Below are 27,984 nucleotides of genomic sequence, written 5' to 3'. Positions count from 1 at the left end.
CTGGTTGTGCAAATTCTAAAATAAAAAATAAATAAAAACATTAAAAAAGACTTCACTTCGAACAAACATGACGATCGCAGAGACAGATGAGTCTTGGTAGTTGGTTTTGCTTTATTCCGTTACAGGCAGGGCAGTGAAAGGGAAGGATTAGAAACATTCTGATTCTGGGGTAGGGAGGGATTAGATACATTCTGATTCTGGGGTAGGGAGGGGAGGGAAAGATTAGAAACATTCTGATTCTGGGGAAGGAGGGGAGGGAAGCAAACCAAGTAAACATGGACAAGACAGAGTTGAATTATTCTGAATACTTTAAATACAGACCAATTTCCTAATCTATTAAATTCTGCCAATAGTTTGATCTGTTACAGTTCTGTCTAAATATATTCTTTTTTTCTATAAACTTTATATTTCAATATTGATATAGATTATAATATATCTCTTCCTCTTAATACAGTGATTTCCTAGATTATTATATTTGGAATTTCTTTTTTTAAGTAGAGATCTGCATAAATAATTACACAAAAACAGACAGTGCTGTGCATGTCTTTGTGAGGATGTACTATACAGTAGGGTTTTCTTTCAGTAATGCTTGGCTTGTGACTCCAGAAAGCAAAGCTATTGTACAAAAGTGACATCTTGTGATTACTGGAGTTGACACAATGAATACATTTGGTGTCCGTAAACTGGTAAGAACATGGCTGCTTCGTCTTCCCACAATCCAGTTCCTAACAGTGCAACTACCTGATACTGCTTTGTTGGTGTGTATAACTGAATATAATATAGCTCACTGTGAGGTGGCTTTAATTATAGAGCATTGTCGCCACCTTGACTTGATAAAAACAAATAAAAATATGGCCATGCATTGACACGTCTCATACTTTTCAATTGGAACCAAACAAAATAAAATCCACATTGATCGTTTTTTATTCCTGTGTAAATCGTACAAAAGAAAATCCCCATAACTCCCTGAAATAACACTTACAGAAGATAAATCCATCCTGTTGCAAAAAAGTAATATAAGTATAATATTCCATCTAACAGCAATAAAGATGATGACATTCATGATAATAAATAACGCAAACTGCGAACCAATCATTTAAATGATATGGAAGATCGTATGCCATAGAGCAGACCAATATGTATTCTCCGGTCAGACACCCAAGGTTGCTTGTGTTGAACCATTTTTAAAGGGAAGTAAATGCGTCAAGAGCTAGCACCTTGACAAGAAATAACACTCTCTACACAACCTCCACCACGACACAACATCTCCCAGGATGCTTCACTCACAGGTAAATGCCTGGTGAACCAGCCTCTTAGTAAATCCCTCATTCAGTTTGTGTTTCAGACAGGCAGTCATTTACCAATAGCGCCTTGACTTTGACCTGATAGGTAGAACCGACTTGAGTGAGTTTACCTGCTTCTCTGATCACCAGTGGGACCCATCAAAACATACTTTAAAAAGTACAACTGCATCAAAAAACAACAACAGTGTGGTAGTTAAGATGCTTGTCAGTTAGATGTTGAGAACTGGAGATACAGGATGGGTTTCCAGTCTCTGGAATTGGAGCCATGGCAGTGAGACAAGGTCAGGATATCCTTTTCTATGGGGCGGCTACATCACACGATGGGCACGAGAAAAAACAATAGACCGGTGAAGAGGCAGATAACGTGTGGTGTAAATCCTCCTCTCCTGTGGGCTCAGCTTGAATGCCGTCTATCTAACTTGAACAATATTCACATTCATACATAATATTACATCTCATAAATACATTTGGCAATACATTGCATTATTTTTTGGCAAAGGGGCAAATAAAGCATTTGGAGATGTGCGAGATGATCCAAATGTGAATTGTTAAGTGGCTTAGTAACACTTTCAAAAAGAACATCATGCACCACAAATGGCAAAACTGAAAGAATCAAAAGATCTGAATAACATCTTTCAATATCTCATCTATCAATATTTTAAGACACATGAATTTTCATCAATAAAGAACACTTCTTTTCGTCCCACAAGACGATTCCCGGTAAACCTGAGGCATATTTTCCATCATCCTCCCTTTGTTTGATCATCATTTTCTCTTGCGTTTCACATTCTTGATTAAAATAAAAGTAAGGCCTGGATGTAGAGCCAGGTTGCTAAGGGTCCAGAAAAGTACACGGTATATAAACTACAACAGTGTGCCTATTCTAACCTCTTCTACAGTGTCTGGTTGTTAATGTTGTTGTCATTGTTTAAATTGTTTAAATCCCTGCACAGTTGTCAATTCAATTGAGTTATCTCTTGTCATTGAATGAATATCATGCTTATGTAATGCTCACTTGATGGAGTGAGATAGTATTGAATTGGAATGGCAATGAAAAGCTACAATAATTCACCCAAAAAGCAGCACTGTTCTCTGGCATGCAGAATGTAATTTTGTTCTTTACAGTTGTTGCAAAAGTGTGAAAAATGCTCAACATAGCATTCATAAAAGACACCTGAAAAAAATGAAGAGTTTATAGATCAGTCAATATTGGTACTGTTGTTGTGTCTCTGATACATGACTTGTATGACAGACTGCATTCCATCGCATGCATTTTCTGTGATATGCTTTTTGAATATCGGATGGATGCTCTCATATAAAGTTAGGGCAGGAGTTTAGGCGGTTCCTCACACCATGGATGATACAGTATTCTCTTCAGGGTAGTGGCCGGGAGGGGATGTTCGTAGAGAGTGTGTGGCCCCCTCACCGGGGGACAGGTCATTGAGCTCCCCGGACGAAGAGAGGGGGAAGGAAGGGGACAGGGAGATGCCAGAGGAAGGGTCCGCGGATCCAGCAAAAGTGCGAGGGGGCTTGGGAACCAAGTTGGGCTCCACTATGGCTCTGGCCAGAAGCCGCTTATCGTCCATAGACTGTCCTTCACCCAGACCTTCCTCTTGCTCCAGGTAGGAGCCGCGGCCCGACTCGGACTCCCCGTCGGACAGCTCCAGTGGCGGGGAGCTGCTGCCGTCCAACCTGAACAGGGAGTCCAGATACTGGGCAAACTCCAGCACCGCCTGGCTCGGGTTACCATTGGACAGTTGCGTATCGGGGGTGGAGGAGGCCGCCGCCAGCCCCGCTTCCACACCCGACTGGCCATTCTCTGTGGCCCAGTCCTCCCCGTCTGAGGAGTCTGCGGGCCTGCAGCCAGCCGCAGGACTCGGCTGATGGGGAGGAGTGCTCCTCGGACTGTAGACGGCGGGCATCACGGCGCAGCCGTCCTCCTGGAGGCCGCCGCCGAACCCGGCATTGAGAGGAGGAGAAGGAGGAGAAGCCTGAGTCGCGCCCTGACCCCGCAGAGCTAGGCAGTGGTTCCCGCCGTAGTGCGCCGTGCCGGGGGAGAGGCGCATGCCGTACTCGGGGCTGGCTACGGAATCCAAGGAGGCAAAGTAGGGTCCCGACTCGCCCAGGTGCTCCGGAGTGCCCGGGCACAGGCAGTCGGCCCCCAGCAGCTCGGTGCGCGAGCTGAGGGAGGGGTTCTCCTCGGGGATGGGGGCATCCAGGGGGAAGGGGAGGCAAGCCAGCATGGGAGAGCCCCGCAGTGCGGCCGAGGAGCGCCGGGAGTCCAGGCTGTACACGGACTCGGCGTCCGACAGGCTCTCCATGACGGCCAGCGGGGCTTTGCCCCCCCGGAGCTCCACGGTGAGGCGCTCGCGGGCCCCCCGCAGCACAACGGGCGCCGGGGGGGGAGGGCACTCAGAAAAGCCCTCAAGGGAGAGCTCGGAGTTGGCACAGGAGCTAGAGGGGGAGAGAACAGGATGGAGGAAGGGTGGGGGAGAGGGAGATGGGGAACAGGGGAAGCCGAGGGATGAAGGGAGATTTAAAACACACAAGAAGTGGGAGTCAGGAGGGAAATGTGAAGCACTAGGAACCGGCCATCAAGAGGAATTGCGAGGATATAATACCAACTTGTGAATACAACACAAAAAAGGTTGATAGCCCTAAAGGGACAACGTGAGGGAGAAAACAAGGTAAACAGAGGGAAAGAGGGGGTTCTGATGCTGATTACAGAGAACCATCTCGAGGGGATAGCATTAACTATAATTATACTATACGGTCTAGATTTGGCAGGGCTGAACCAAGGTGGTCTGGAAGGGAATTGGATATGACGATACGTTACAGGAGTTCTATAGCGGGACAGCGTGCGTTCATCGTGCGTTGGCGTGCGTGCATGCAAGGAAAGTACATAGAAAGAGAAAAGTTAATGTTCTGGTTAATTTGCTTACCGTGACAACTCTTTTAGGCTTTAAAAAGAATGAAACATCCAAATGTAAACACATTGTGACAAATGAAAAACCAAGATAGAATCACATTCCTTCAAGTGAAAGGGAATATTGAGAGTGAGCATTTAAAAAAATAAATAGACCAAGCCATATCCCTGAGCGATGCAAAATCGACATTTATACATAGGATTACGTCACATTTGAGTGCTAAGCGGTGTTATCTTTGTGGGTTAAATGATAGAGTGCTGTGCGTCCGGACAGACCACGTACTAACCGAACACTGCTGTTCCGCCGGTGCTGGCCGATCGGCGTGGGTTGGTGTGAAGTTGTCGAGGCACCCATGAAGATGGTCTCTGCGTTTAAGTCCACTTCCGTGGGGCTAACCATGATTTTGGCTGCAGACAGCAAAGCAGTCTTTCCTTTGTTGTAATTCTCCAGCACCTGTTCACACAAACACACGCACACACGGGGGGTAACCATCAGGGGCGATGAACTTGTCAACAATATTGGTTTGAATATTAAACTTGCTGAGCATGATGCCTACGAGTTATAGTTGTTTTTATTAGTCGATATAACCTAATGCTGAAGACCAGTTACGTGTGCAACTGGTACACTTCTATGACTTCAGTTCACTGCCTCTGGTCTCCCTTCAAAAGGGATCAACGGAACAATATTTGGTTAATCAAATAATGGAAGTGTTGCAAACAGATGTCATGCAATCAGAAGAATGTAGATGAATTAATTGGTACATTGTTTGTCATTCATATTTAGCAATTGATAGATCTTCAAAGGAATGAAAAGACTACTAACTAGGTGATGACCACGACACTTCGTGGTCATCACCATCAACATTCGTTCACATCATACAGTTACTGTTAGGGTTGATGTTAATGCATGATGAATCACTACACCCGGTGCTATTCAGCCGATAGCTGCTTTTCGTCATAAGTTTCAGTCAAGTTTATCGAAATGTGATGACATGATGGATGTGCTCATGGATTTAGTACGATGCAATCTCCAACTAAAATATATAGATATAGTATGTTCTGTTATGGTTATGATAGCCAGCACATAGACACAGAGTTAGATACATGTGGTTATTTTTAATGAATGGGAAACAAATGTAAACACAGAATGGGATGGGTAAACATGAAAGACACGTAAACAGACAAAAAGTAAAATGCAACAGTTGAACATGACATAATGGCACAATGGCAACATGCGTGTTATATTAATGACATCATGGAAATTTATATATTTATATATAAATATATATTAACACCTATGGATAGCGATAGGCATAATAAAGTTAATATGGCTTTCAACAGGTATGCTTCTATTCCTAAGTAGAAGGTATACGCGGATGAGATGATAGTAACATTGTGTAACAAGGTCAGCAAACACATTAAAAACCTGTTGGCGAGCAACATTAGATCCTACTGCCTCGGCCGTCAGTGACCGACAGCACAAAATACTTTGAAGATCTAATTCATCCTCATCCAAAATAAAAAAGGAACATTAAAATGAAATGCATAAGACCATACGAATCAGCTCATAGAAAACGTACGGCTTTGCTTCTCAATAACATCCCAAGATAGAACCTAGCACATATTGTACATAATATGATATCCATACATAACTTATTTCACAAATAAAATTCCCAACATGGCATTGTTTAGATCAAACAACTCAAATAAGGCTTGTGTGCATTATTGCTTGGCTAATGTCACAAACGCGAATTGAGCAAAGCTAAAGCCACGTGTGACCACTCTGCACCTGAGGATTAAGGCACTGCACGGAGGAATAATGACACTCTGTAACATCTCAGGGCAATAATGAGCTTTGAACAAGCAGGAAAATAGAATTAGGCAATGACAGAGTGATGTAAACCCCCCCAAGGGAAGCACGTCGAAATGGGTACAGGCTGTTGTTGTTTTTTTACACAAATGCAGACGGATTCCTGAGCCCATTGGGACAGTTGGTAAGAGCTGTTTTAGGGAGTGATAAATGAAGTGCCTGTGCCGTCAAAAAGGCACATAGTGCATAATCAAATAGAGGATTCCACCTCTATACACCTGGGATACCTAGGTGTGTCCATCTGTGGCGTGTGTGAACGCTGCTGGCTTGGGGGCGTTCCTAAAGGAGTGCTTAATGGGCTGTTTGAGAGCGACAGGTCGTTGGACGAGTCTGTCTCGCTGACGGCAGAGCTGGTTTTATGGGTCGAAAGGGGAGAGACGGTGACGGTTAAAGGAGGAGCGTCAGACTCCGAGAGGGGGGGATCGCTCGCCGCATTTTTTTCTGTTTGAGGGGCAGTGTTGTCGAGACGGAGGTCAGAGTTCAACTCTGGGAGCACGATGTGTGTGCTGCTCGGTTGTTTGACCTCCACTTCCAATGGTTCAGAGTCTGCCCCCTCAGACGGGGCAGGGCAACGCGTCTCCAGTACCTGTAGGAATATTGGATTCATCAAACAATAACCTTGGCACAATCACATGAACACACACACCCTAATTAGAGTCATGTTGAACAGGAACATTTCATATGCGGGAGACACACACACGCAACCACACCCACACAGGCACACACACACACACACACACACACTATTCTATGGAGGATGACACACCAGACTTTCAACACTGCAGCGTTCACACTTGAATAAGAATCACCTCTGTGCAACCTCAAGTGCAAATTCCGTCACATGCCAACACACACACACACACAACAAATCAATACAGCGCCTTATCTGGAGAGATGCTCTGCCAGTGACTCATATATTTGCAGGGAACCAAGAAAGCATAAAGAAGGCCAGCAGTACGGATCAGCCTCCATGCCTCACTACTGGAGCAGTTAGAAAAGAATGGGGGAATGGTTAGGAGTTCAAACAAAACCTTATACCGTTTACCCATAAACAACCGATGCGGTCTCCAGAATGACCACCCCTCATACCAATTATCACTGACAGAGGAAAAGGACCACAGAATTGTTTAAGACACACGTGTCTCCCTGTGAGCTTAATGGCCGTTTCTTTCCATTGTCTGCATAATATATCAAATCTAAAATGTGACATAACAAGCTCTTACCCATCTTAAAATGCTCCAATGTATTATTGTTCTACATAATTCAACCAAAAGTAAAACCACAGAACAAGTGAATGAGCAATGAGGTCACAGGTTTACAAGTGTGAGTTCACAGAAAAGGTGCATTGTTGCAGAGAACGGTCATGGAAGTTCAATGTTATCCCAAGTAGAATATGGCGTCAACAAAGAACGTAATTTGCTTTCCGAGGATAACCACCCCACACCGTACTGGGAAACATTATGATCAGAAGCAGACACGCTGACACAAAACAGAAAGATGTTACACCGAAGAGGATATTTCCTGTCCACACGTGGCAACACACCTATCACCAACACTGAACGGCGTAGACAAAGCATCCAGCTTCTTCGGATCTAATGAAGAATGGTCTCCATGGTAAAGTGCGAGTTGGCGTCAGGAATGCATCGACTTGAATGAGTTGTTCTTCATAGCAAAACAGAGAGGTTGGTTCACCTTCTCGCGGTTTAAAGAAGGAACGAAAGGAGGTGGAGGAGGAGGAGGAGGAGGAGGTCTGTCCTACCTTGTTTAGGCCCTCCATCACCATGTGAGGCATGTGTTCGTTAAGCATGGCCGGGGAGATGATGACTTCATCGAAGGCCTTGTTGTTCCCCCACAGGGCTGAGTAGGTGGGCTCCTCCTGGCCAAAGCTAGCAGGATAAGGAAGGAAGGAAGGAAATATGGTAGCATGAAAAGGGTACGACATTTAATTATCACTGTTTATGTGTTAAACAGCACTTTTTATGTGTTCTCCAGTTCTTTAATAGTGGCCCTGTAAACAAAAGGCCAACCATTGTAAACCATGGCCGCGTACTAGTGGATCCGGCTCAAATTAGAATCTTCGCACTATAGTCCACACACACACACACACCAAATCCCCCCCCCTCCCCCCAGTCCTGTCCCCCCTGTCCTGTCCCACCTTCACCCGCGGTCTCACCAGGTTTCTGGAGGGTGGTTGTGCACCACGTGGATGATCCTGCCCGGGGGGTAGAGAGGCGTGGAGGCTGACAGGGCGATGCTGAGGTCACTGGGGTGGAGCCAGAGGCGGCTATTTGGGGGGGCAGCAGGTTGGACTTGGACCACATCCTCCTCGACAGGAAGCTCAGACTTAGGAATGCATTTGGTGCCGCCCGCGATTATCCTCCACTGAAAAGAGACACATAGACGGCATTGAAAGGGGGCATCTGGCTGAATGATTCATGTCCTGTGTCTCAGTGTGCTTCGTTTTTCATGAATACATGCACACACATATTTACATGGACATATTTATACACACACACGCGCGCAAAGTATCGTATTCACGAGCTGACCTAGAAAGACCTAGAAATGACGCAGTATTCTATTGCATAATAATACAGCATTCCATAAACCCGTGCACACCTCCAGGCGTGCTGTAGTAAGCTTTATCTTGCGATTCACATGTGATTTAAAGTACAAGTACCACTGTATCTGGGCTGGATGGGGTACTTGGTTATGACAAGGAGCGTAATACATCCTCCACTAATCTGGGATCCAGTAGTCCAACTATGCTAGAGCTCGGGCAGAACTTCTGGGGAGAGACGGCACAGAGCGTAGACTGGAACACAAACCCAGGCGGGCTGACGCCTCGTTTTCTGTTTTGTTACAGAGGTATTCTACCGAAGGATCAACAACATTTCTACACAGTGTCTACACAGGGTTGATTTGAAACATTTTAGAAACCCTTTATATAAGCTGGTGTTTTAGCTTGCCTTCCCACCTGAAAACCTTTAGTAGTGCGTGCAAATTTTGTGTTTGTGTGTACATATCTCCGACGCCAGCGCGATTGGTTCAAAACAAATATGAAGAGGAATAAAATAAAAGGCCTGGCTCACCCAGTTTGGAGCTTGTCTGCAACTAGACTAGATAAATAATCTGTCTGATTGAAGTCTGATTTGTGCGAATAATCATACACTCAAATCCACACTGACCAGCTGAGCTATGTTGACATCTATCAAACATGATGGACATAGAACCTGATATAATTACTGAAGTCACCTTAGGCTTGTTACTTTTCTGTAAGACTTCCAGCAGGTGGCGCCGGAACCCCTCCAGCTGTGAGAGGCCGATCCTTGAGGGAGAGAAAAGGTTATTGGGGCCTGGCTCATAAAACCCAAATGGGCTTGTTAATCTTGACATCACATCGAAAAGAATGCCTCCATTTTGGAAGCACAGGAGCATTGGAATGATCGTCATTCTGTTGCTCCTGTTTTTTGGTCATTTTTTCGTTAGTAATTATGGGTTCAATATTTGTCTTTATAGGACATTGTCATACTCTCAAAATGGTAGATTATCGCCTCGTCGCGAAGAGGCTTACCTTGGGACCAGGTCTTTGCCCAGCACCACAGATGTCACAAAGTCTTTCGAGTACTCCATGGCATCCTCACTGTGGAACGGGATAAGAGAGTAACCTCAGTAAGAGAGTAACCAATACAATATACCATTGATGAACATGATTTAATGCAGTAATAAGCATTAACTAACAGTTAATGCTTGACAAACAATCTAGTAATTAATACTAATGGTGTTCATTTTCACTCATGTTGTTAATTTTAACGAAGGTATCAATTCATACATTCAATAGGGTTAATCCTATCCATAACTCACTAACCCTATCATAGAAATAATATGTATTACTGTATTAACTAATGTTATTTCATGGTTAATCAATGTACGCTTAATGTAAAGTTTTGACTTAGGATTTATAGGTATAGAAATGGATCATGTTTGAAGTCAGGATAATGTCCTATCTGATTAATTACACTTTACAGAAGAACCAGGTCACTTATGGTGTTATCCCTTATGTTGTCCATGTTAACTAAGTTATCACTCATTATATGTATATTAATTCCGCTCTTCCAACTTGAATTGCAAAGCAGTGTTCAGCCCTATGTTAAATCTGAGGCTTTAACACAACCAGTGACATCATGTGTCCGAGGCTGTTGAAATGTCCTCCTTAGAGGTGTGAGGTGCGCAAGGTGAGGGTGAATTCAGGTGGTCTATTCAGGCCCAGAACTCGGCAGAACACCATGATAATAAACTAAAATAGACTTCAGTATGCTACACCCAACACAAAAGTTAACGCATTTCAGGAAATGGCACAAACAACAGATGGACTGTTTAGGACGGCAGCTTGCGAGCACAATATGCTCTTCAACAAAAGCCAAACCAAGGCTTCTGACTTCTTCTGGTTCCTTTTTTAGAATGTCTTTGGTACACAAGAGTGTCATCATTTGCATCTGAGGGGAACTTGTTGTCCCTGAAGGCGTATTCGCTTCATGCATGAACTCCCCTGCCCTCTCAAGTGTCAATTTTCATATATTAAACTCACAAAAGATTGTGGTGAGAAAAAATTATCTAGGGACGGGTATTGTAAATTGGCAAAAACTACAAATACGATACTGCAATGCATCAGACACATTTGTCTGTATAGGTCCCTTTAAAAAAAAAAAAACAGAGATGCAAGTGTGCCTGGAATCTCTGGTTGGCCTCAAAGTAACCAAGTAACTAACTAACTAAGTAACTTACTAACTAACTAACCAACCTGAGAAGGCCGCCAGGTGGAGAGTAGGAGTAGCACTGGAGGGTGGGGTACTGAGGCCGCAACAGGAAGGACAGGATAGCAGCGGTGCCCGCACCGAGAGAGTGTCCCACTATCACCAGACCATAGTGCATGGTGCCCTTACCCTGCACACGCACAAAGACACGCACACACACACACACACACGAGAGAGAATTTCAGCAAATACAACCAAAGATGCTTCAGAAACAAATTGCCTCCTCCAGCTTTAACAGACAGTGTAATAGAAGGTCCAGAATAGAAGAACAGTCATTTACCAAGTCCCTCCCAAAGGCTTGTGACAGGATCATTTCCTGCTCCAACTTCTTCTTAATGTATTCGGCTGAATAAACCATCCCCTGGGAGAAAGAAAATTAGAAAAACGAGGTTTAGACGGAGACTAGAATGAAGAAAAAAATAAGAAATTAGTAAGAGTATTAGCAGTAGTCAAATTAATATATTTTTTCAGATGAATTATTCTACGCTCAGGTAAAAACGACCATGGATCGGGGGAATAATATTTCTAATTTTAATTGCAATGGGATCAGACTGACTTAGAGGAGAACTGCAGGGCCCAGCTCTAATCTGACCTTGTGTCCCAGCCAGTTTCCTTGTTGCTCCTCCACAGGAAGACGTTCAGAGTCCCCAGTCAAGTCAGTCAGGGCGTCCTGAAACACACAGAATGGGCATGTCACTGACCAGGACTAATGGCTTATCTGGGCCATTTCAATGAGCCAAATTAAACAAAACAAATACTGTTTGCTGCTTTCAATAGTGCTTCTGTGTGTATTTTAGATGGCAAATGATTTACAATACTATGTCAATATTATTTTGGCCCTTTGAACTTTGCCTCAATGTCCGATTTTGGTGTTTAATATGTAAAAGGAATGTGATAATTGTACAGAAAAGTATAATCCATTATCATTATTTCTCTTATTAATGCACACTAAAATTTGTAACTACACACACACACACACACACACACACACACACACACACACACACACACACACACACACACACACACACACACACACACACACACACACACACACACACACACACACACACACACACACACCTCACCTTTGGGGTTAAGGTCCCTCGAATGCTGATCACAACCTTTTTGGTGCCATGATCCACTGCCACAAAAAATGGCGTCTCATACACCTTCACAAACAATGCAGACAGAAATAGAGTTGAACTCAAATGATAATACTAAACAGTGAAAAAGAAAATTTTAACAAACACAATGATTAAATTACATAATTAAGGCTTAGTGGACAATCAAGAGTGGGCTGAGATAATACTATAGTCAAAAGATTTATGCAACTACAATATAAAGGCTATGTCATGTTTCTGGATTCAACCAATCTAAACAATATAAATAAAATGCCAAGAATTTTGGAATCAGCTAATTGAAAGTCATTCAGAACACTTTTGGGCAGGCTAATTAATCTGTTGACAACTAGCCTAAGCCTTAACGCTTCCATTTCACCAAGACTGATTCTGAATGACTTCTATCCATCCATCCAACAACTATACATCCACCATCAGCCAATCAACCGTGAGTCTAAATGACCTCTGTTTCACTGTCGGCCAATCGCCAGCATACTCACAGCATCATGGCAGGAAGTGTAGACAATGTGGACCTGCTTGAGTTCCCTATCCAGGAAGTGTCTGCGGATGGCCAGGACGTTACAACCACAACAGTTGTCCTCCTCACCAGTCACACTCTGGGATAGGCGGGAGCCATTCACCACACATCTGGAGATCACACCACATATGTTAGATGGAGAATGATAGTGGAGAAAACAATGAATGCATACATTGTTAATATAACCTTATTCAAAGTAGAGATGCATAAAGGCATGTATACAAAGTAGGCGTCATGAGATTTCGATAAGCATTGATAGTGCCTGTAGCTGTGTGTCAGATCTGATGATGCAATATTCCGTGTGAATGCTCACTTACGGTGAGCCCTGAGGCCCCTGACCCCCATCAAAATGAAAAAATACACCAACTTGAAAAAAACACAGAAACCATGACAATATGCTTGTGTTTGGGCGTGTGCATGTCCTCACGGGCACGAACTGGCAAGACGGCACAGCCCACAAGCAGGCTTCCTCATAAGGTACATGGGCCAGCCATATGCAGCAAGGGCAAACAGCATGTAGTAGCACACCTCCTTGTACATGCCCATCTCCGTCTACGGGAAGGAATGGCAAACAAGCATACATGTTATGTATTTTCAACCAAACTATAAATGCTGCCAAAATGTAACATTTTGTTGCAATTATATGCGGACACACATATAGTTGGTGAGAGGGTTGTCAATGTCATCTCCAAAATCCTATCCAATAAGAACCGTTGCCGATTGTCAAATGCATCTATGCAAACATGCAAGGTCTTTACTTGCAATTGCAATATGTCAGTGGATTGTCATTTACAGTGCCCTGTTTGTTGAAGGACAAGTATGAATACTAGTATGACGTATATCCAGTAGAGTGTGGGAAGACGATACCGTACGGTGTCTAACTTTGGTAATATAAGCGTTCTGCTTTTAGCATTGTAAGCAGGCCATTAGTGTATACAGAACTCACCGAGTTTTTGAGGTCAAGGTATTTAGTGTTACGAGTGACAGGCATTCCGGAAAGGAAGGCCAAAATGTCATTATTTGCCTGGAAAGAAACAAGAACCAAAAAGAAAGTTATTTATATCCAAATGAATAGATAAAAAGGACAGTAATAGAACAAGCCACACACACAAACATGCACACACACAAATACCTGGTCCAGGATTGAGAATCTTTTGGACCTCTGTCTTTGCCTGAGCAAAACCAGACCAGCAATAATGTCACTAGGCACAATGTCCAGGTCTCGGAAAAACTCTGCAAACAGGCTGGCCACCTCAGAGTAGGCATCCTGTCACAAAGAGCAGCACACGTGTTCAGTACAGTACAGTATTATAAAGGGCTGAGGTTGAACAAGCTAGGTATTGTAACGGAAATATCACTAACCGAAGTCGACGGTGTGAATCAGAATCAAATGATTCGGGAAATCAATGGCGATAGACCCAAAATAATACAGTGCATTGAGTAGAGTATGCTACAATACGGTATAGTATAGTACAATACGGTATAGTATCATACAGTACAGTATGTTTAGTATAAAGAACAGCACAGTAAACTGTTTGAGTAGTGAATGAGGTGTGAGGGGGACTAGAATAGGGAAGAAAACTTAATGGGTAACTAAAACAGAACTGAACCGACTGAAACAAAGATAATAAATGCAACCAAGGTTCTGCAAATTCTGGATGAAGGAATGAAATGGAACCCTTGCCGACTCCACGAAACGGTTGCCGGTGGTATTGAAACGAGTCAAGCTATAGGTTGGGACTCACCGACTGCGTGTCTTGGGCCCTGCTGCAGCACATGAAGAACTTGAGTCTCCTGCTCCAGCTGCTGGCCTGGCCCTCTTCCAGCCGATGTCTAAGTGAGAGAGAGCAACACATAACACCGAGAGGCAAACTATGTGGTACGGCTGAGGTCACAAATATATGCTGTGGCATGGGGTCCCGTCTGTCTGTCCCTGAATGTCTATGTGTAAATGTGTACGTGTATGTGTGTGTGTGTGTGTGCGTGCACGTGTGCATGAGTGTGTGTGTAACGTAGAGATGCAGAGAGGAGGACAGTTGGTACCTGAGTGTGTATGTGGTGAGGTTGCGTTGGCGCCGGCGGGTGGCTTTGAGCTTCACGAAGGTGCGCCCCGTGGGGTCAAAGGTGCACATAAGGGTGAAGCACACGCTGAAGATCACCATCCAGTTACATGCCACGATCCCTGCAGTCAGAGAGAGAGACAGAGAGAGAGAGAGGAAGAGAGCGAGAGAGAAAGAGGAAGAGAAAGTGAGGGAGAGAAAGAGGAAGGAGGGAAAAAAAAGAGAGAAGAAAGAAAGGAATGAAGAAAGAAAAAAGAGTAATAGCAAAATATTGAGAAAAGGGGAGTTAGTGACACAAGATAGGGATATTTCTGCATTTTTTAAAACAAGCTACTGTGAACTCACCCAGGGCCACGTTCTTGGCGGTGACATCAGAGCATGGTTGGTAATATTGGACGAGCCAGGCAATGCCCACCACTGCATAGACCAGCTCTACTACCAGAATGGCTGAAAAGTACAGAGAAAACCCGCCCCATTGCATCCAAGATCTGTGGCCATGCTCCGTTATAACAATAGGATTCTAGTTCTTGTTTGTGTCGCTCCAAAAATACGAGGGAATATATGCTTTGGGCTTAATTGAAAAAGTAAAAGGAGCTGAGAGGAAAGGATGGATATGCTTCCATCTTTTCATATCATGAAACTGTAAGGCCGCTTGATATTGGCTGCATCCATAATATACTGTTAGCCGTTTGGCAGCTCCCAATATGTAGGATAAAGCAGCTGTTAATAATTTGAATCACAAATAGTACCATTTATCACGCATTCGGCATCTGCAAGGGATTCATTTCTTACCAAGTTGCCGAATACAAATAATCTATTGTTCTCTCATACCTACCACTGATTATTCAACCATAAAACATTTATTGTGTCTCTAAGGAAGTTATGTGTGTCCGTGTGTAGGCGTGCGTGTGTGTTTGTGTGTGTGCGTGAAGGCCTACGGCCAGCTCTTACCAAGGCGTATATAAAGGACGTACTGCACTGCTTCCCTGGGCTGTGTGTACAGGATGCTGCCGCGCATGCTCAGCCACATGATGGCACTCTCACAAATGAGGCAGCTGACCAGTATTCCCAGGTAGCCGCGCCCGTGGTCCACCAGCGTCACCGTACAGGACTGTTCCGAGCCGTACGGCAGGCCAAATAGCACCACAGACAGCACCACCAGCCTGAGGAGAGCCAAACACAGGCTTCAGGACACTAGGGATGATGTGTAATTATAGAAGTACAATAGAACAAACATCAAACTAACAAACATTCCATTGGATCTCGGAACGGGATACAAATTTCAGTACTTAGTTAGGTTACCGATCAAATGATGTTGGAAAAGAGTAGTACTGAATTTTTGTAGTCGAAATGTGATTCCAATGTTAGAAGTGCTTTATCATAATGCCTCTGATGAACGGTTATTTTGAAGGCAGCGGAGTATTGACTGACTTGTTCAAGTCAGGCTTGCCAATTTAAATCATCTGAAACCAGAACCGAAACATGAACCGGAACCTACGCTCTGAGCGATACCGATCCCTAGTGCTCTCCACTTTCTTTTGGGACCTTGACTGTGCAGCACCGTCACAGCAACATCAATTGCAAGCTCTGATTGTTCAGCTTGACTTGGGAGTCCGCTTTGGATGTACACATGTGCTGAATTAAGGAATGTAAATGTAAATACATTAATATGATGTTGATAAAGGGACAGGAAACTTGTATCTGCAGTGAATGCTTACTATATTGTTACATTTATGAATCATGTATGTATCATGTTCATTTATTTATTTGTATCTCTTTTCCATGTCAATATTACCCGGTTCTTCTAGCAGAAAGTATCAACACACTGAGGTTGAAGTTCTTCAAAAATGAAAACCGTGAGGGAAGCGATAGCATATCAAGACTGGCATTGTTGTGTGGGTTTCTGTGTGAGTCAGAGGCACAAAATAATATAAGAAATGGGTGCAAAGTAAAAAATAAATAAAAAGCTCAAGCTCCGTATGAAAATATTTCCACCACTGCCGAGCGTGTCCTGTCCCCAGTGTACCTGGCCTCATGCACTGCCGATGTGTGGATGGATGAACAGCCCACAGAGCCATGCGGACCTGTCCGACTCACCAGATGCAGTGCAGCAGGAAGAGGAAGAGTGCGGGCAGCACCAGGTCATCGCTCCCGACTGACCAGCGCCGCCGAAACATCACCATGCCAGGCATCACTGCCCTGTGGGGAGGGAATCCACACATATGCATTGTAAACATGCATTTCAAGTCAAGTCCTCCTATCGCTTGTATATCAAGTAACCTGTTAACTATTCCATAGGTATTTCAGCACTCTGCAGTCTTCCCGTTACTACTTAATTTCTTTACAATTTATGTGTAGATCTATCAACACACACACACACACACACACACACACACACACACACACACACACACACACACACACACACACACACACACACACACACACACACACACACACACACACACACACACACACACACACTGTATCGAATCATCTCAGTACAACATGTGAGGATGAAATAAAAAAAACTGAAAAAACATGCCGATTCTGATGAACACTTTCCTATCTTCCAACAACATCCAAGGAAAATGCATGAACGTTTTAAAGATACGCAGCTAAATCCTCCCTATCAACACTATGATTGGGAATACACGAGCATAAGTATCATCTGCCAAAACACAAACACGGATTAGAGATGGCAAGCATTAGAATTAGAAGTATTGATTTGATACGGAGTGGAGACTGCACAACCAAATGCATGAGAAGAAGACAACTTGGCTTTCATACCTAATGGCATCATGGCATTATGGCAAAGCAAAAGGATTGTTCCCTTCGCAATTAACTCGGTTTGAGAGAGAAGGGCACTGAGCCGGGCAGAGTGGCCTCAGGCCCCAGGTAAAATGAACAACCAGAGGGAGACAGCGAGGTCAAGGAATGAGGACAGCAGCTCAACTCTTAAAAGCCAGGCCCAGGAAATTTGAACTGTTGTACTGCAGAACCAACTGCAGTCCATACATAAATTATATCTGTTTAAGTTATATTTGTTTAAGAGCTTGGAGGGTTAAGAGTTAACTCACATAAATAAGACACTTTTGTCACATAAGACCATGCATGCTGTGTTCATCCGTCATCAGGTATGGCTTAAGGTTGCAGTTGGCCTACTTCACGTTTGTGACCCCACAGTCAACTGATGTCCAAGGCCAAAGATTGGCCTAAGGACACAAGTAGTGGAGAAAGTGAAGCATGTTAGCAGTTAGACCTCCAAGAATGGTCTACAGTCAATATTGTTCTCTATACAACTTTGCTGTTTGCTGGTGTAACTTTTCAAGTTCCTATTTTTGGCAAGGGGTGTTGTCAATAAATCTAAATAAACCGACCTAGCCGATCAAAAGCCGAGTTAAGAAAGCAGAAAGAGTTGCAACAGCGCTTAAAAAACTGTTTTTTAAGGAATAGGAAGCGAAAAGGAGTTGCCTAAGAATGTGGTAACAAGATCTATAATGTGATTGAAATCAGCTGCCCTAGCAAGATGCATAAACAGAAATAATAAGTATTGAATGTCTCTCATATTCCCCTCCTCCTATCTTATTCAGAGCAAAATAATCCCTCTAATAACAAGAAGCAACCCCCATTACCATTACCAACTCTGCATCTTACTGCTTTCTTCCACTTCTGGTTAGACGCCAACTGCATTTCTTGTACTCTGCCAAATTACAATATAGTTTAATCAAATCTAATCTAATGGATGCCGGTCGGAAATGCACCCAAATAAATGACTTTTATATCAGAGCCCTCATTTAGAGGTGAACTCTTCTTTGGAAACAGCACTTTGTTTTTTTCCCAAGTTGGTGATTAAATCCTGCAAAGCAGCTTCACACTCTCCTTTTCTGACAGCGCTTTATATGGGAAAGAGTATATAATTCATTAGTGTAGTCGTGGATCAGCACTTCCGAGTCTGAGCTCCATGGATAAAGTCTCCTGTGGGTACGGTGTGTGCGTGCGCGCAAGTGTGTGTGCTTAAGTCTAGATAGATCTAGACTATGATCTAGTGAGTTTGAGCACAAACATTCAGTAAATTTCATTGTTGCTTGGAACCAACAGCGGTATTGCAGCGAGAGTTTAGCTAGAATGAAAGCAGTTTACTTTCATTCAAAGCTAAGGTCGGCTTTTTATTTTGTCACATGTTTTTGAAATTCTCTTTATATTTCGACAGCACTCAATAAATCAATGGATGTCACAGGCCTGTATTAAGTCTGTCTTAGAAATATAATTTATATTACCCTGAAAAAAATACCTATCTACCCTGTCGGCTACCTGCACGTGCCTAAATGTGCATGACCACAGTCTTCCGAAAGGCTAGGTAGACCTATTGCTGAAGCTATCCAGCTAGTCATGTGTTTTGACTGAAATTACTTTGTGGAGGGACGGAGGGAGTTTTTTTGGGTTGGGTACCTTTAAAATCTAGCTTGCCCTGGCTTGTTTCTCAAAATTGCCAACCTAGCTTTAAATAAATAAATATTTAAAAATCACCTATACTCAGTTATTCATTTTCTCTGTGAAAACTAAATGCCCCTGGCTTTAGGAAATGCCTGTGACAAGTCACAGCATGTGTGTGAAATGCTTTTGTGTTTGAGTGTGCTACTCTGCACCAGGCCATGTGATGTAACAACAATGATGTAACAACAATGACAGCGCTGGCTTTCCATCTTTGTGCCATCCCCACTACGTGGACCCATTGAAATGGGCAGGGTATGGCTCAGGGAGCGAGTGGTATGCAGTCCAACGTGGCTTCATGGCTGTGACGCATTTACACATTGACCTCCCAAACCTAAAGACAGTTACATTCACGTGCCTTTCCTCCTTCGGGGAACAAGTGATCAAACCGGCTGCATATTTATGAAATTCCAGCAGACACACTGATGCACCAAATACATTTGGTACATTTAAAATAAAAAGGCCAAGACAGACCCTTTATCGAAGAACAGTACAAAACAATATATTGAAAACATTGCTTTTGGGACTGGTTATAGACTGTGGATGGTTTCTTGTAATCTATAGCAATGACTGTTATCAGCCTACTGCATTAGGCAGTCTACCCAACTTCTATTCCTCTCCCATGAGTAAAGTTTAATGATCAGCCAAGCTGTGTTGCCTGCATTTAGCATGAATGCAGTTGGTAGCATATTGAAGCACTATTATCGTTTTCTAAATAACATTTAAATCATGTTGCAGTAGCTGATCACTCGAATTCTAGGAGCAAACGGTTGGTAAGTGGGTTACTATTTCTCTATTTTGCAGCATCACACTTGACCTTACTACTACACTTCAACCCGGGGAGGATTAGTGCAAACAAAAATACTTTGTCATGCAGATTGAACACAAAGCAACACAGCGAAAAACAAACTAAGAGTGTAGCGCTGTTGATTCAGCATGGCGTGTGATCAGTTAACCTTTTGCAATCAAATGATTAAGTTCTCGGTCTGTGTTTGATTGTAATAGGTAACTAGTATTATTAACAATAAACTGAAAAAGAAGACTATTCTATTATGTTGCAGAGGAGATACCCTTAAATTAGTTGTTTGAAGAGCACTTCCATCAAGACCAGAATGCAAACGTGCGTGACCAGACCACAGCACAAAGGCTTAATAAAAGATTCTGGACAATGGGTTGGCCACTTTGGTTACTGGTACTAATGATGCCATTTACAGAAGCTAGAATGTTTGGATGTATAATTTATAAGTAAAAACATATATTTTAGTTTGTTGTGTACTTTTGTACAAATATAAAAAGATGGCTTCTAATGCTATTTCCAGTGCTTCCAGTGCCATTTCCAAAGCTACTACCAGGGTGAGTATTATACAGTGACGTGCCGATAAATGTGACATCACATGACACAGCTTGGGAACACAAGAAGCTTTCAGACAATATACCACGATGCAAGGATGTAGCAGCATTATAAAGGTGGGAGGATTGCCAAAACGTGTCGGTTGTAAATCAATCTTAATTGAACAATTGTAAGGAGTCTTGAGGCCTCTCACTGCTTGGGTTACCACAAATCGTTTTAAATAATGAAACGATTTGCTCTCTTTCCTAAGATGTCAGTATATAAAAGCTTGAAAGCAGCTGGCCATTTATGGCACGTGGGTCCTGCAAAGCATCTCATATTTAAATATTGCTTTGCATATGTCGAGCCTTCCAAAATCTTCTTAATACCAATTGCCCTTTTTTTATGAGAAGTACAGCCCTGTTGTCTTGAAATTACCTTCACACAAACTGAATTAGTCGAAAGACACAGAAGCACTTATACATCTGACTGAGCTCATAATACGGTCACATAACATTTCCTTCTAACTTCTATCTGTATTAACGATCTATTAAAGACAAGACACATTAAGTTGTTATTTGGTATGAAAATATACGTTTACATTTTTACACGATTTATCAATTAAATTAAGTTAGCCTAGAATATAATTGTTGCAAATTCCCCATCAACAAAGTTGCAAGAGGCCAGAGTGACGTCTTAAATCTTCTTGCTTTGTTTGAGAAGAAGCCTAAACAAACCTAGGTCACCAAATATTTGCATTTCTGAGGCTCTTAGCAGCTCACGGCATAATCAGTACCAGGCTCCATCTGAGATGCTTTTCAAAATACCTGTTTGCTGCGTGGAATTCTACACTAAATTCTTGTCTAAACTCAATGCTACTGTTTGAAAAAATGTAAGCATGGGGTATAGATCCTGAAATGCTGCGAGGCTGGGGCGCTGCAAGCAGGTTGCTGTCTGCAACACATATCGTAACTGGTCATAAAAGATCTGGAATGGCATTCAAATGGACAGAGCGCGGGAGGAGGGGCCACATTAGCTGCGAAGTGAGGCTAGCTAACAGTGGGTTGGTGGTGAAATGCATGGGCAGTATGGCTATGCTCCCCCCGGTCAGTGCAGAGCAGGGCAGGCAAGGCGTGGTCTCCCGTCACCCCCTTTGCTCTTCCCAGGGTCAGTGTTCTTCTTACAGCTCAGAAGGAGCCTCTCTATGGTGCTCGCCTTGTCCTTGCTTACTTTGCAAAGCTTCATAGCCACCATTTATCCTCTTGTATCTCTGTAGTTTCCTCATTATTCCTTTACACTAGACGCTTTGTTTTTCAAGGCGAAAGGACGTACGTAGATATATCATACAATTCCCCCCCCCCCCCCCCCCCCGCCCTGACCCATCATGTGACTATACCGTCTCCTCCTACTCCTCATCTCCTACTCCCTCCCACCTGTCCTTGACTCCTTCTCTCAGCACCCACACTCATGCACTAGTCCTATTTCAGAAGGTATTTATGAGCATCAAACCAACAGCAAGCATCTGCACCGAGGTCAACACTGGGGACCAGGAATACATCTTCCAGCCCCTCTCTCTCTCTCTCCCCCCACCATTCTCTCTCCATCTAGTCTTATCTAGCTAATCCAGCTTCAGGTTTTTGGCTTCATCGTCATTCTTTTTTTAGACAGAAAGCCATGTGCCACTCACTCCCACTATCCCTCTGCCTGCATCTCCATCTTTTTTTCCCACTGCCGCCCACTCAATTCCTTTCACTTCTTTGCGTTCAATCCTTTTTATTCTGCAATTGATGTGATAGTGTTTATGCGTGCGTGTGCGTGTATGTGTGTTTGCGTGCCCATACCTAGATTAATAAAGATGGAGCATTTGAGGATTAACACATGGGCTTTACCTTTGCACCAGCCTATGTGTACAAGATTGTTGGAATGGAAATAGGCGTTGACATTTTATCTTGACAGATTAATCTTTTGAACCAACCGGTTTTTGAAATGTTGCATGTAGTATTGTAGCTATACATGGAAGTAGTGTAATATTGAAATAATAAAGATCCTGTTAAATGCATCTGAGAAATCGAAGAGAGCGCATCTAAACCATTTTTCACACTATGGTCATATCGTTAAAATGTTAGGATATTTTAACATCGAGACAAAACCAGTTTATAACTAATAAAACATGGAAATAGCAGGACTGTCTATCTAGATGCCCACTCTTAGCCTCCTGTTTTAACTTCCACTTGAATTAACATTCAACATATTTCAGCCCAACCAACTCAACCCCAGGAATTGATCAAATCCAACAATGCCCTGATAGTCTTTAGGACTCTTAGACTTTATGTATTTGTTAAAGATATCATGGATGTTGGTATCATACCCATAATGCCAGCGGATTGCCTCTATTCTGCCGTACCCCTGCAGTCTCGGTTATAACACAGAAGTGTATTCAATCTGGTATTGGCCCCGGCAGCCAGTAAGATTAGCAGCACGTTAGCTGCTACAGAAGGAGTCAAGACAAGACAAACCCACACAAAGGAGAGACATGCAACATCTCTGTGGGGGCTAGAACCTACAAGAACAAATCTGAAGCAGGAGGAAACTCACAGCTGTTCAGGGTTCTTTATTGGTGGCTCCAGCTCATTGTTTTTTCTTTGATATTTGTAATTTCAATTTAGACATTCAAGGTAAAAGTTATTCATTTGAAATACATTTTACAACCTTGTCCAGGTCTGCCAGTGGGAACGAGGATTATTAGTCAGTCACAAACAATTGCGCCATAGATACGTTTATATACGTTTATCATGTAAGGGTCTTTTCTCCACATTCAATTGCAACTACTGGACTACTGGAACCACAAGTTAATAGATGGTGACAAGCACTCCAGTGCCATGCTGGAATTTAAACAAAACAACTAGGCGTTAGTTTCTTCAAGGAGGAGCTAAGGCTGTGTGGAAGTTACATGTTACACAATATCTGTCACTAAACATATCTGTTACATTAATGCTGTAGTACAGAGTACAAATCCTGCTAAGTACTTGAAACTATAGAAGCTCCCACAGAGGCCCCATTTGTGTTTGAGATTAAACATGCTTTACGATATGCAATGCGTGATTAAAAGAAGAAATGGAAAGTAGACACTAAGGTTTTCCAATACATGCTAGTCATCTGTACACTGTTCTGTGGTCAAGGCCAGCAACTCTACAAAGAAGCATTTATAACGATCAGGTAGAACAGCAGATAGGCCTGTAACAATTCAAAAAGGGGGAAAAACTAAAAAACATTTCTAAACAAAATCGTTAACCTATTCGTCAGTGACACTGAGGGTATGTATGGGTGTGACGTTAACTGATGCTGGACCAGTGCTTCCAAAACAGGACACACACAACAACCCTTAATTTAGTATAAGGAAATAGAATAGCACACAAAAATATAGATTAAGGCAGCTACCAAAAAGCATTGCATTTTATCTTTTTTTTTACCGGATCAACTGCTTGGGTATAGTGATGATTTTGATTTTGTAGGCCTATACAGAGTTGGTAAAATAAACATTTCCCACTACAACGAGGACATATTACCTCATGATCTAACGTTATCGCCAATATTTTTCATCCATCTACTCACCTGTGTTTTGAAGATGCCTTGTCAAAACCCAAAAGACCGGTTCCGTCCGCTGTCCCATATCCCTCAAAGGAAAACTGCTCGATCCAAGACACCAGCGGTTTATGATCAGAATGTCAATGTCCTTCCGATGAAATAAATTACTACAAAGGCGTAATTGCAGCAGACAACCCAGGATCTAAATCTATATATTGACGGATATTTAGAATTGGAAGGTCCCACAGGTAGTCTATCTGACCAATGGGCTCCGCACATACCGTCCAACAGTGTCCACCAAAGATCTATGTCAACGCGCGTTGTTCCCTTCACAGGCTGGGTTTGTTGCAACACGTCGTCGGCTGTAGCAGTTCATTGACTAGGTGGCTTTTCCCGTTCATGTCGGCGTTTATCACAATCTGTAGCCTATATTCAACGCACCCGGTGAGATTGGGAACTGGGCTACCCGTAGAATTCACCGGAGAGCCCTCCGTTCACCATCACGTTAGCCAGTCTTTCATAGCCTGGCAGCGGCGGCATCAGGTCCCAGAAAATGGGCCCACCCCCCAGAACATTATTTCTCCCGGAAAAGGTACGTCGTTGCGATTCCCTTTTCCTATTACGCCTCCCTTCGTGACATGCCTTTTGGTTTCTGCGCGTTTTACGTAGAGAACTTACGTCATCTTTGACCTTACAACCATTCCTTGTGTATGGACAAAATCAGATCTGCGTAATTTGCGTACACCTCACAAGGCAACATGTAGGGCACAAACTGGTGGGATCCTGCGGAGAAAGTGCGCCACTGGTGGTTTGAGAATATCAAGATATCGCGCTGCGCTACTGGATGGACGATAGGAAATGTGCTACAAGAGCGGGGGGGGGGGGGGGGGGGGGGGGGGTGTCTCCAACATAATCAATCGTTCAGATTCAATATTTCAAAGGAACTTTCTATTAAACCTCCCTTAAAGGTAATCTATATGTTATTTGCGCCATAGCTAGATCACAGATAGACGCACGCATTCAAACACATGAACAGACACACACGCACAGCCACAAAAAAATACATGTTGTGTATATGATGCTTATAGTTGTACTGGTATTTATAGTATATAATATGCCCTTACACATTTAGAGCCATCACAAAATCAAATCGGTCAAGCCACTGATGAAATTCCCCAATCGAATCCACATAACGTAAGTGACCCCCCTGTTGTGGAACAACGGATGGTACGGTCCAATCTTTCCTCTCCTCACTGTTTTCACTCGGTCCTCCATCTCTTTGCCTTCTCTTCCTTGCCTGGTCTTGAGGACATTCTCAGTTAACGAAGATAAAATTGTAAGCATCTTTTGATATATTTGAGCAAATCCTTCTAATACAAACCATTTGAGATGGTATGGTATGGCATGCCCATGTTTCTTTTACTCAAATTATTGCAGATTTGGATATGAGGAATTTTACACCTGTGTGACCTACGTTTACATTTAAATTGTAATTTAACTTGCTACGTTGTTATGATTGATTTTTATGAAGACGTGTGTGATATTTGTTGATTTTTTTGTGACTTCCACGATATCACCTATGACAGTCATGACTTTGGTCCTGACTACTCCTCCATCTTGTTTGCCATTTATAGAACACATGACTCATAATATTTTACACTTTCTTCTTGGGCCTTTCGTGTTAACGAGAGAGAACATAGTTGTGGTTTTGGTTTGATGATGTGATTTTATATTATATAAGAGGGATGAATAGGGAACATATCTGGCCATGACGTAGCTCTTCTCGGGCTACTGTCTACACTAGTTCCTGCTCCCATTTAATTACATGCACATTTTCCCCAGGAGAACTTCAGCAAGCTGTCTTGTAATAACATAAAGCACTGAATATGTATTTCACCGCTGCTTAAAACAAATCTGACCTTAAATTCAGAATGTTCCCAACAATGTCACATATTTCCCCAAGGTCAGATTTAAAGATCTATGGTGACACTTGACAGAATTGCAACCATGATGAATATATATACTTTTAAAGCCAACCAGAGCTTCTGTAATCTGTTTGACTCTGTTTCTCTGCAGTAAAGCAGCAGCAGCAGCCGCCGCAGCAGCAGCAGCAGCACCAGTACAAAGCCCACCTTCGCCGGATCTCTCCTGTCCAGACCACCCCTCTGTTCCTGCATGGAGGCCAAGGCCAAGAGCGGGGCCGCCACGCCCAAGGGGGCAGCGGTCAAGGTGGAGAAAAAGGAGCCAGCTGCCCTGCGCAAACCTGACCCTGTCCCAGTGGTGCCCGAGACCGAAAACCTTCCTTTGAAAGATGACAAGGCGGAGACGGAAGCTACGACTGAGGCAGAAGAGGCTGCGACTCCCAGCACAGACTGTCTTGAAAACATGAAACCATTCCTGATTGGCGGCGCCGTGGTTGCAGTGGGCGCCATCTTACTGGGCGTCCTGCTACTAGCAAGGCGAAACTAAACCCTACATTCTCTATAGCTATTTATTGGGTAAATGGATTGAGTCGGTCGCACACTGTCCTTGTAAAGATATAGGTAGGAAGCTACTGTGAATTTTGTGTTGCTCTCTCACTAAACAAGCTTGCCGTGAAAATTGGATTATAAAAAGGATGCCCTTTATGGGACCAAAATATACCAAACAATGCATGAATGTTCTTTATCTCTTCGATTGCTTTTGATTCGTAATAACCCTCTCATGGAAGCACTCACACTGTAGTCCTGAGCCAACATACCTAAATGCTCTCACCTTGTGGAAAAGCTCTAATCTTTTTCCTTTCACATCTAGTGTGCACATTCGGGCACTGACCGAGGCATGCAATATTTGTACATTCTTGCATTAGAAATAATATATGTCACTCTTGATTTTTTTTTACGTTGCTCTTCACAGTTAGTTATGGGTCAAAGAGGGTCATTTCAAAGGGATTATCACATTTCAAGTTAAAAGCAAAACACCTGTTTGGGGAAAAGAAGTGGAGGGAAATTAATGGTCAAATAGTCATACCTGGTAAAAACGGTGTACATACATTATTTTTATTTATAGTGGCTTGACAAGTCAGTAGCCTCTTAGATTAGATGTATTGCTCTGATCTCTGGGAAAATAGTTTGGAAGGTTAAAAACTGAACCTTTAGTCAATTATTTAATTTTTTGTCTAGAATCGTATCCATACAGGCATAGTGGCTACTTCACCCGGACTAAGCCAAGTAGTTGTCCTTAAAACCTCACGTGTATAATGTTGATGAAGATGAGGTACAGATCAATTGCAATTATATGTCAATTCACACACACACACACACACAAACATACACACACGCAAACACACATACGCACACACACACACACCTGCACGCACACCCACGTACTAGTCTTGGAACCACGCAGCAAGGTGTTATAACACACACACTAAGTGGTCCTTAAAATAGTTTTTAGGGAAAGTTTATCTTATGAAACAATAACATTATTTGACAGCCCTAGCATAGCATACAGACGTGTAAGGAGACCGTCACCTTATATTGTATAATATAGTATACAGAATTTTAAAAAGTCTCTTTCTTTTCATTATTTCAAGAGCGTATAAATGCAATAATTCAGATAGGAATCTCATTTTAGCACAATATTGCTGCAGCAGTTCAAATAGCATTGACGGCAGTGGTGGTGGTCATGATGAAATTAACGGTGATTTCCTTATTCTTTATAAATCCCTGCTACCTTTTTCTTTATACATTATCTTTCATCTGCCTTCAAAGCTATTTCATGTACAGAAGTCACCTTGTAATGACTAATATATTAAAGGCAATCGACTACACCAAACAGCTGTTTCTATCAATATAACTTTGTCCACAATTACAAATTACACATCACAATATAAGGGACAATATGAGGGATGATTTATTTAGAATATTAAGAGTTATATATAATATTAAGCTTTATTCATCCATT

At 42.8% G+C, this 27,984-nt stretch overlaps 2 protein-coding genes across 5 annotated transcripts; one reads left to right on the top strand and one right to left on the bottom strand.

Moving 5' to 3' along the window:
- Positions 1–87: 87 nt before the first annotated feature.
- dagla (diacylglycerol lipase, alpha) lies at positions 88–24,580 on the bottom strand. 3 transcript variants are annotated; one of them, XM_030376427.1, is made up of 22 exons: positions 24,321–24,580; positions 24,067–24,140; positions 16,728–16,829; positions 15,582–15,793; positions 14,976–15,077; positions 14,614–14,752; positions 14,316–14,403; positions 13,703–13,837; positions 13,517–13,594; positions 12,998–13,122; positions 12,533–12,680; positions 12,000–12,083; positions 11,504–11,581; positions 11,192–11,272; positions 10,899–11,041; positions 9,672–9,740; positions 9,353–9,425; positions 8,274–8,482; positions 7,860–7,986; positions 4,518–4,684; positions 4,247–4,264; positions 88–3,758 (listed from the first exon to the last, which is right to left on the bottom strand). In XM_030376427.1, exons 3-22 carry the CDS (start codon positions 16,820–16,822, stop codon positions 2,651–2,653), a joined length of 3,279 nt encoding a protein of 1,092 aa, XP_030232287.1. In that variant the 5' UTR covers positions 16,823–16,829; positions 24,067–24,140; positions 24,321–24,580; the 3' UTR covers positions 88–2,650. The 3 variants fall into 3 exon arrangements, with proteins under 3 accessions (XP_030232287.1, XP_030232284.1, XP_030232286.1); XM_030376424.1 differs by lacking the exons at positions 24,067–24,140; positions 24,321–24,580 and adding an exon at positions 17,711–17,893; XM_030376426.1 differs by lacking the exons at positions 4,247–4,264; positions 24,067–24,140; positions 24,321–24,580.
- Positions 24,271–27,855, top strand: LOC115558364 (uncharacterized). 2 transcript variants are annotated; one of them, XM_030376428.1, is made up of 2 exons: positions 24,271–24,631; positions 26,116–27,855. In XM_030376428.1, the coding sequence occupies exons 1-2, from the start codon at positions 24,304–24,306 to the stop codon at positions 26,304–26,306; spliced, it is 519 nt and encodes a 172-aa protein (XP_030232288.1). In that variant the 5' UTR covers positions 24,271–24,303; the 3' UTR covers positions 26,307–27,855. The 2 variants fall into 2 exon arrangements, 1 of the variants encoding a protein (XP_030232288.1); XR_003979318.1 differs by lacking the exon at positions 24,271–24,631 and adding an exon at positions 25,274–25,375.
- Positions 27,856–27,984: the final 129 nt, after the last annotated feature.

This window comes from Gadus morhua, chromosome 14 (assembly GCF_902167405.1).
Source record: "Gadus morhua chromosome 14, gadMor3.0, whole genome shotgun sequence".
Lineage (NCBI taxonomy): Eukaryota > Metazoa > Chordata > Actinopteri > Gadiformes > Gadidae > Gadus > Gadus morhua.
This window is presented reverse-complemented; position numbering and strand designations above follow the sequence as displayed.

What these genes read in the sequence shown, in the direction of transcription:
- dagla (XM_030376424.1), bottom strand. Translation starts at nt 17,757, where the DNA reads ATGAACACAGCATGCATGGTCTTATGTGACAAAAGTGTCTTATTTAT. An exon ending in TTCCTGCTGCACTGCATCTG is followed by an intron (nt 15,794 to 16,727) that starts GTGAGTCGGACA and finishes GGCTCTCCTCAG; the next exon opens with GCTGGTGGTGCTGTCTGTGG. An exon ending in CGCCAAGAACGTGGCCCTGG is followed by an intron (nt 14,753 to 14,975) that starts GTGAGTTCACAG and finishes CTCTGACTGCAG; the next exon opens with GGATCGTGGCATGTAACTGG.
- LOC115558364 (XM_030376428.1), top strand. Translation starts at nt 24,304, where the DNA reads ATGGGCTCCGCACATACCGTCCAACAGTGTCCACCAAAGATCTATGTC. An exon ending in CATTATTTCTCCCGGAAAAG is followed by an intron (nt 24,632 to 26,115) that starts GTACGTCGTTGC and finishes GTTTCTCTGCAG; the next exon opens with TAAAGCAGCAGCAGCAGCCG.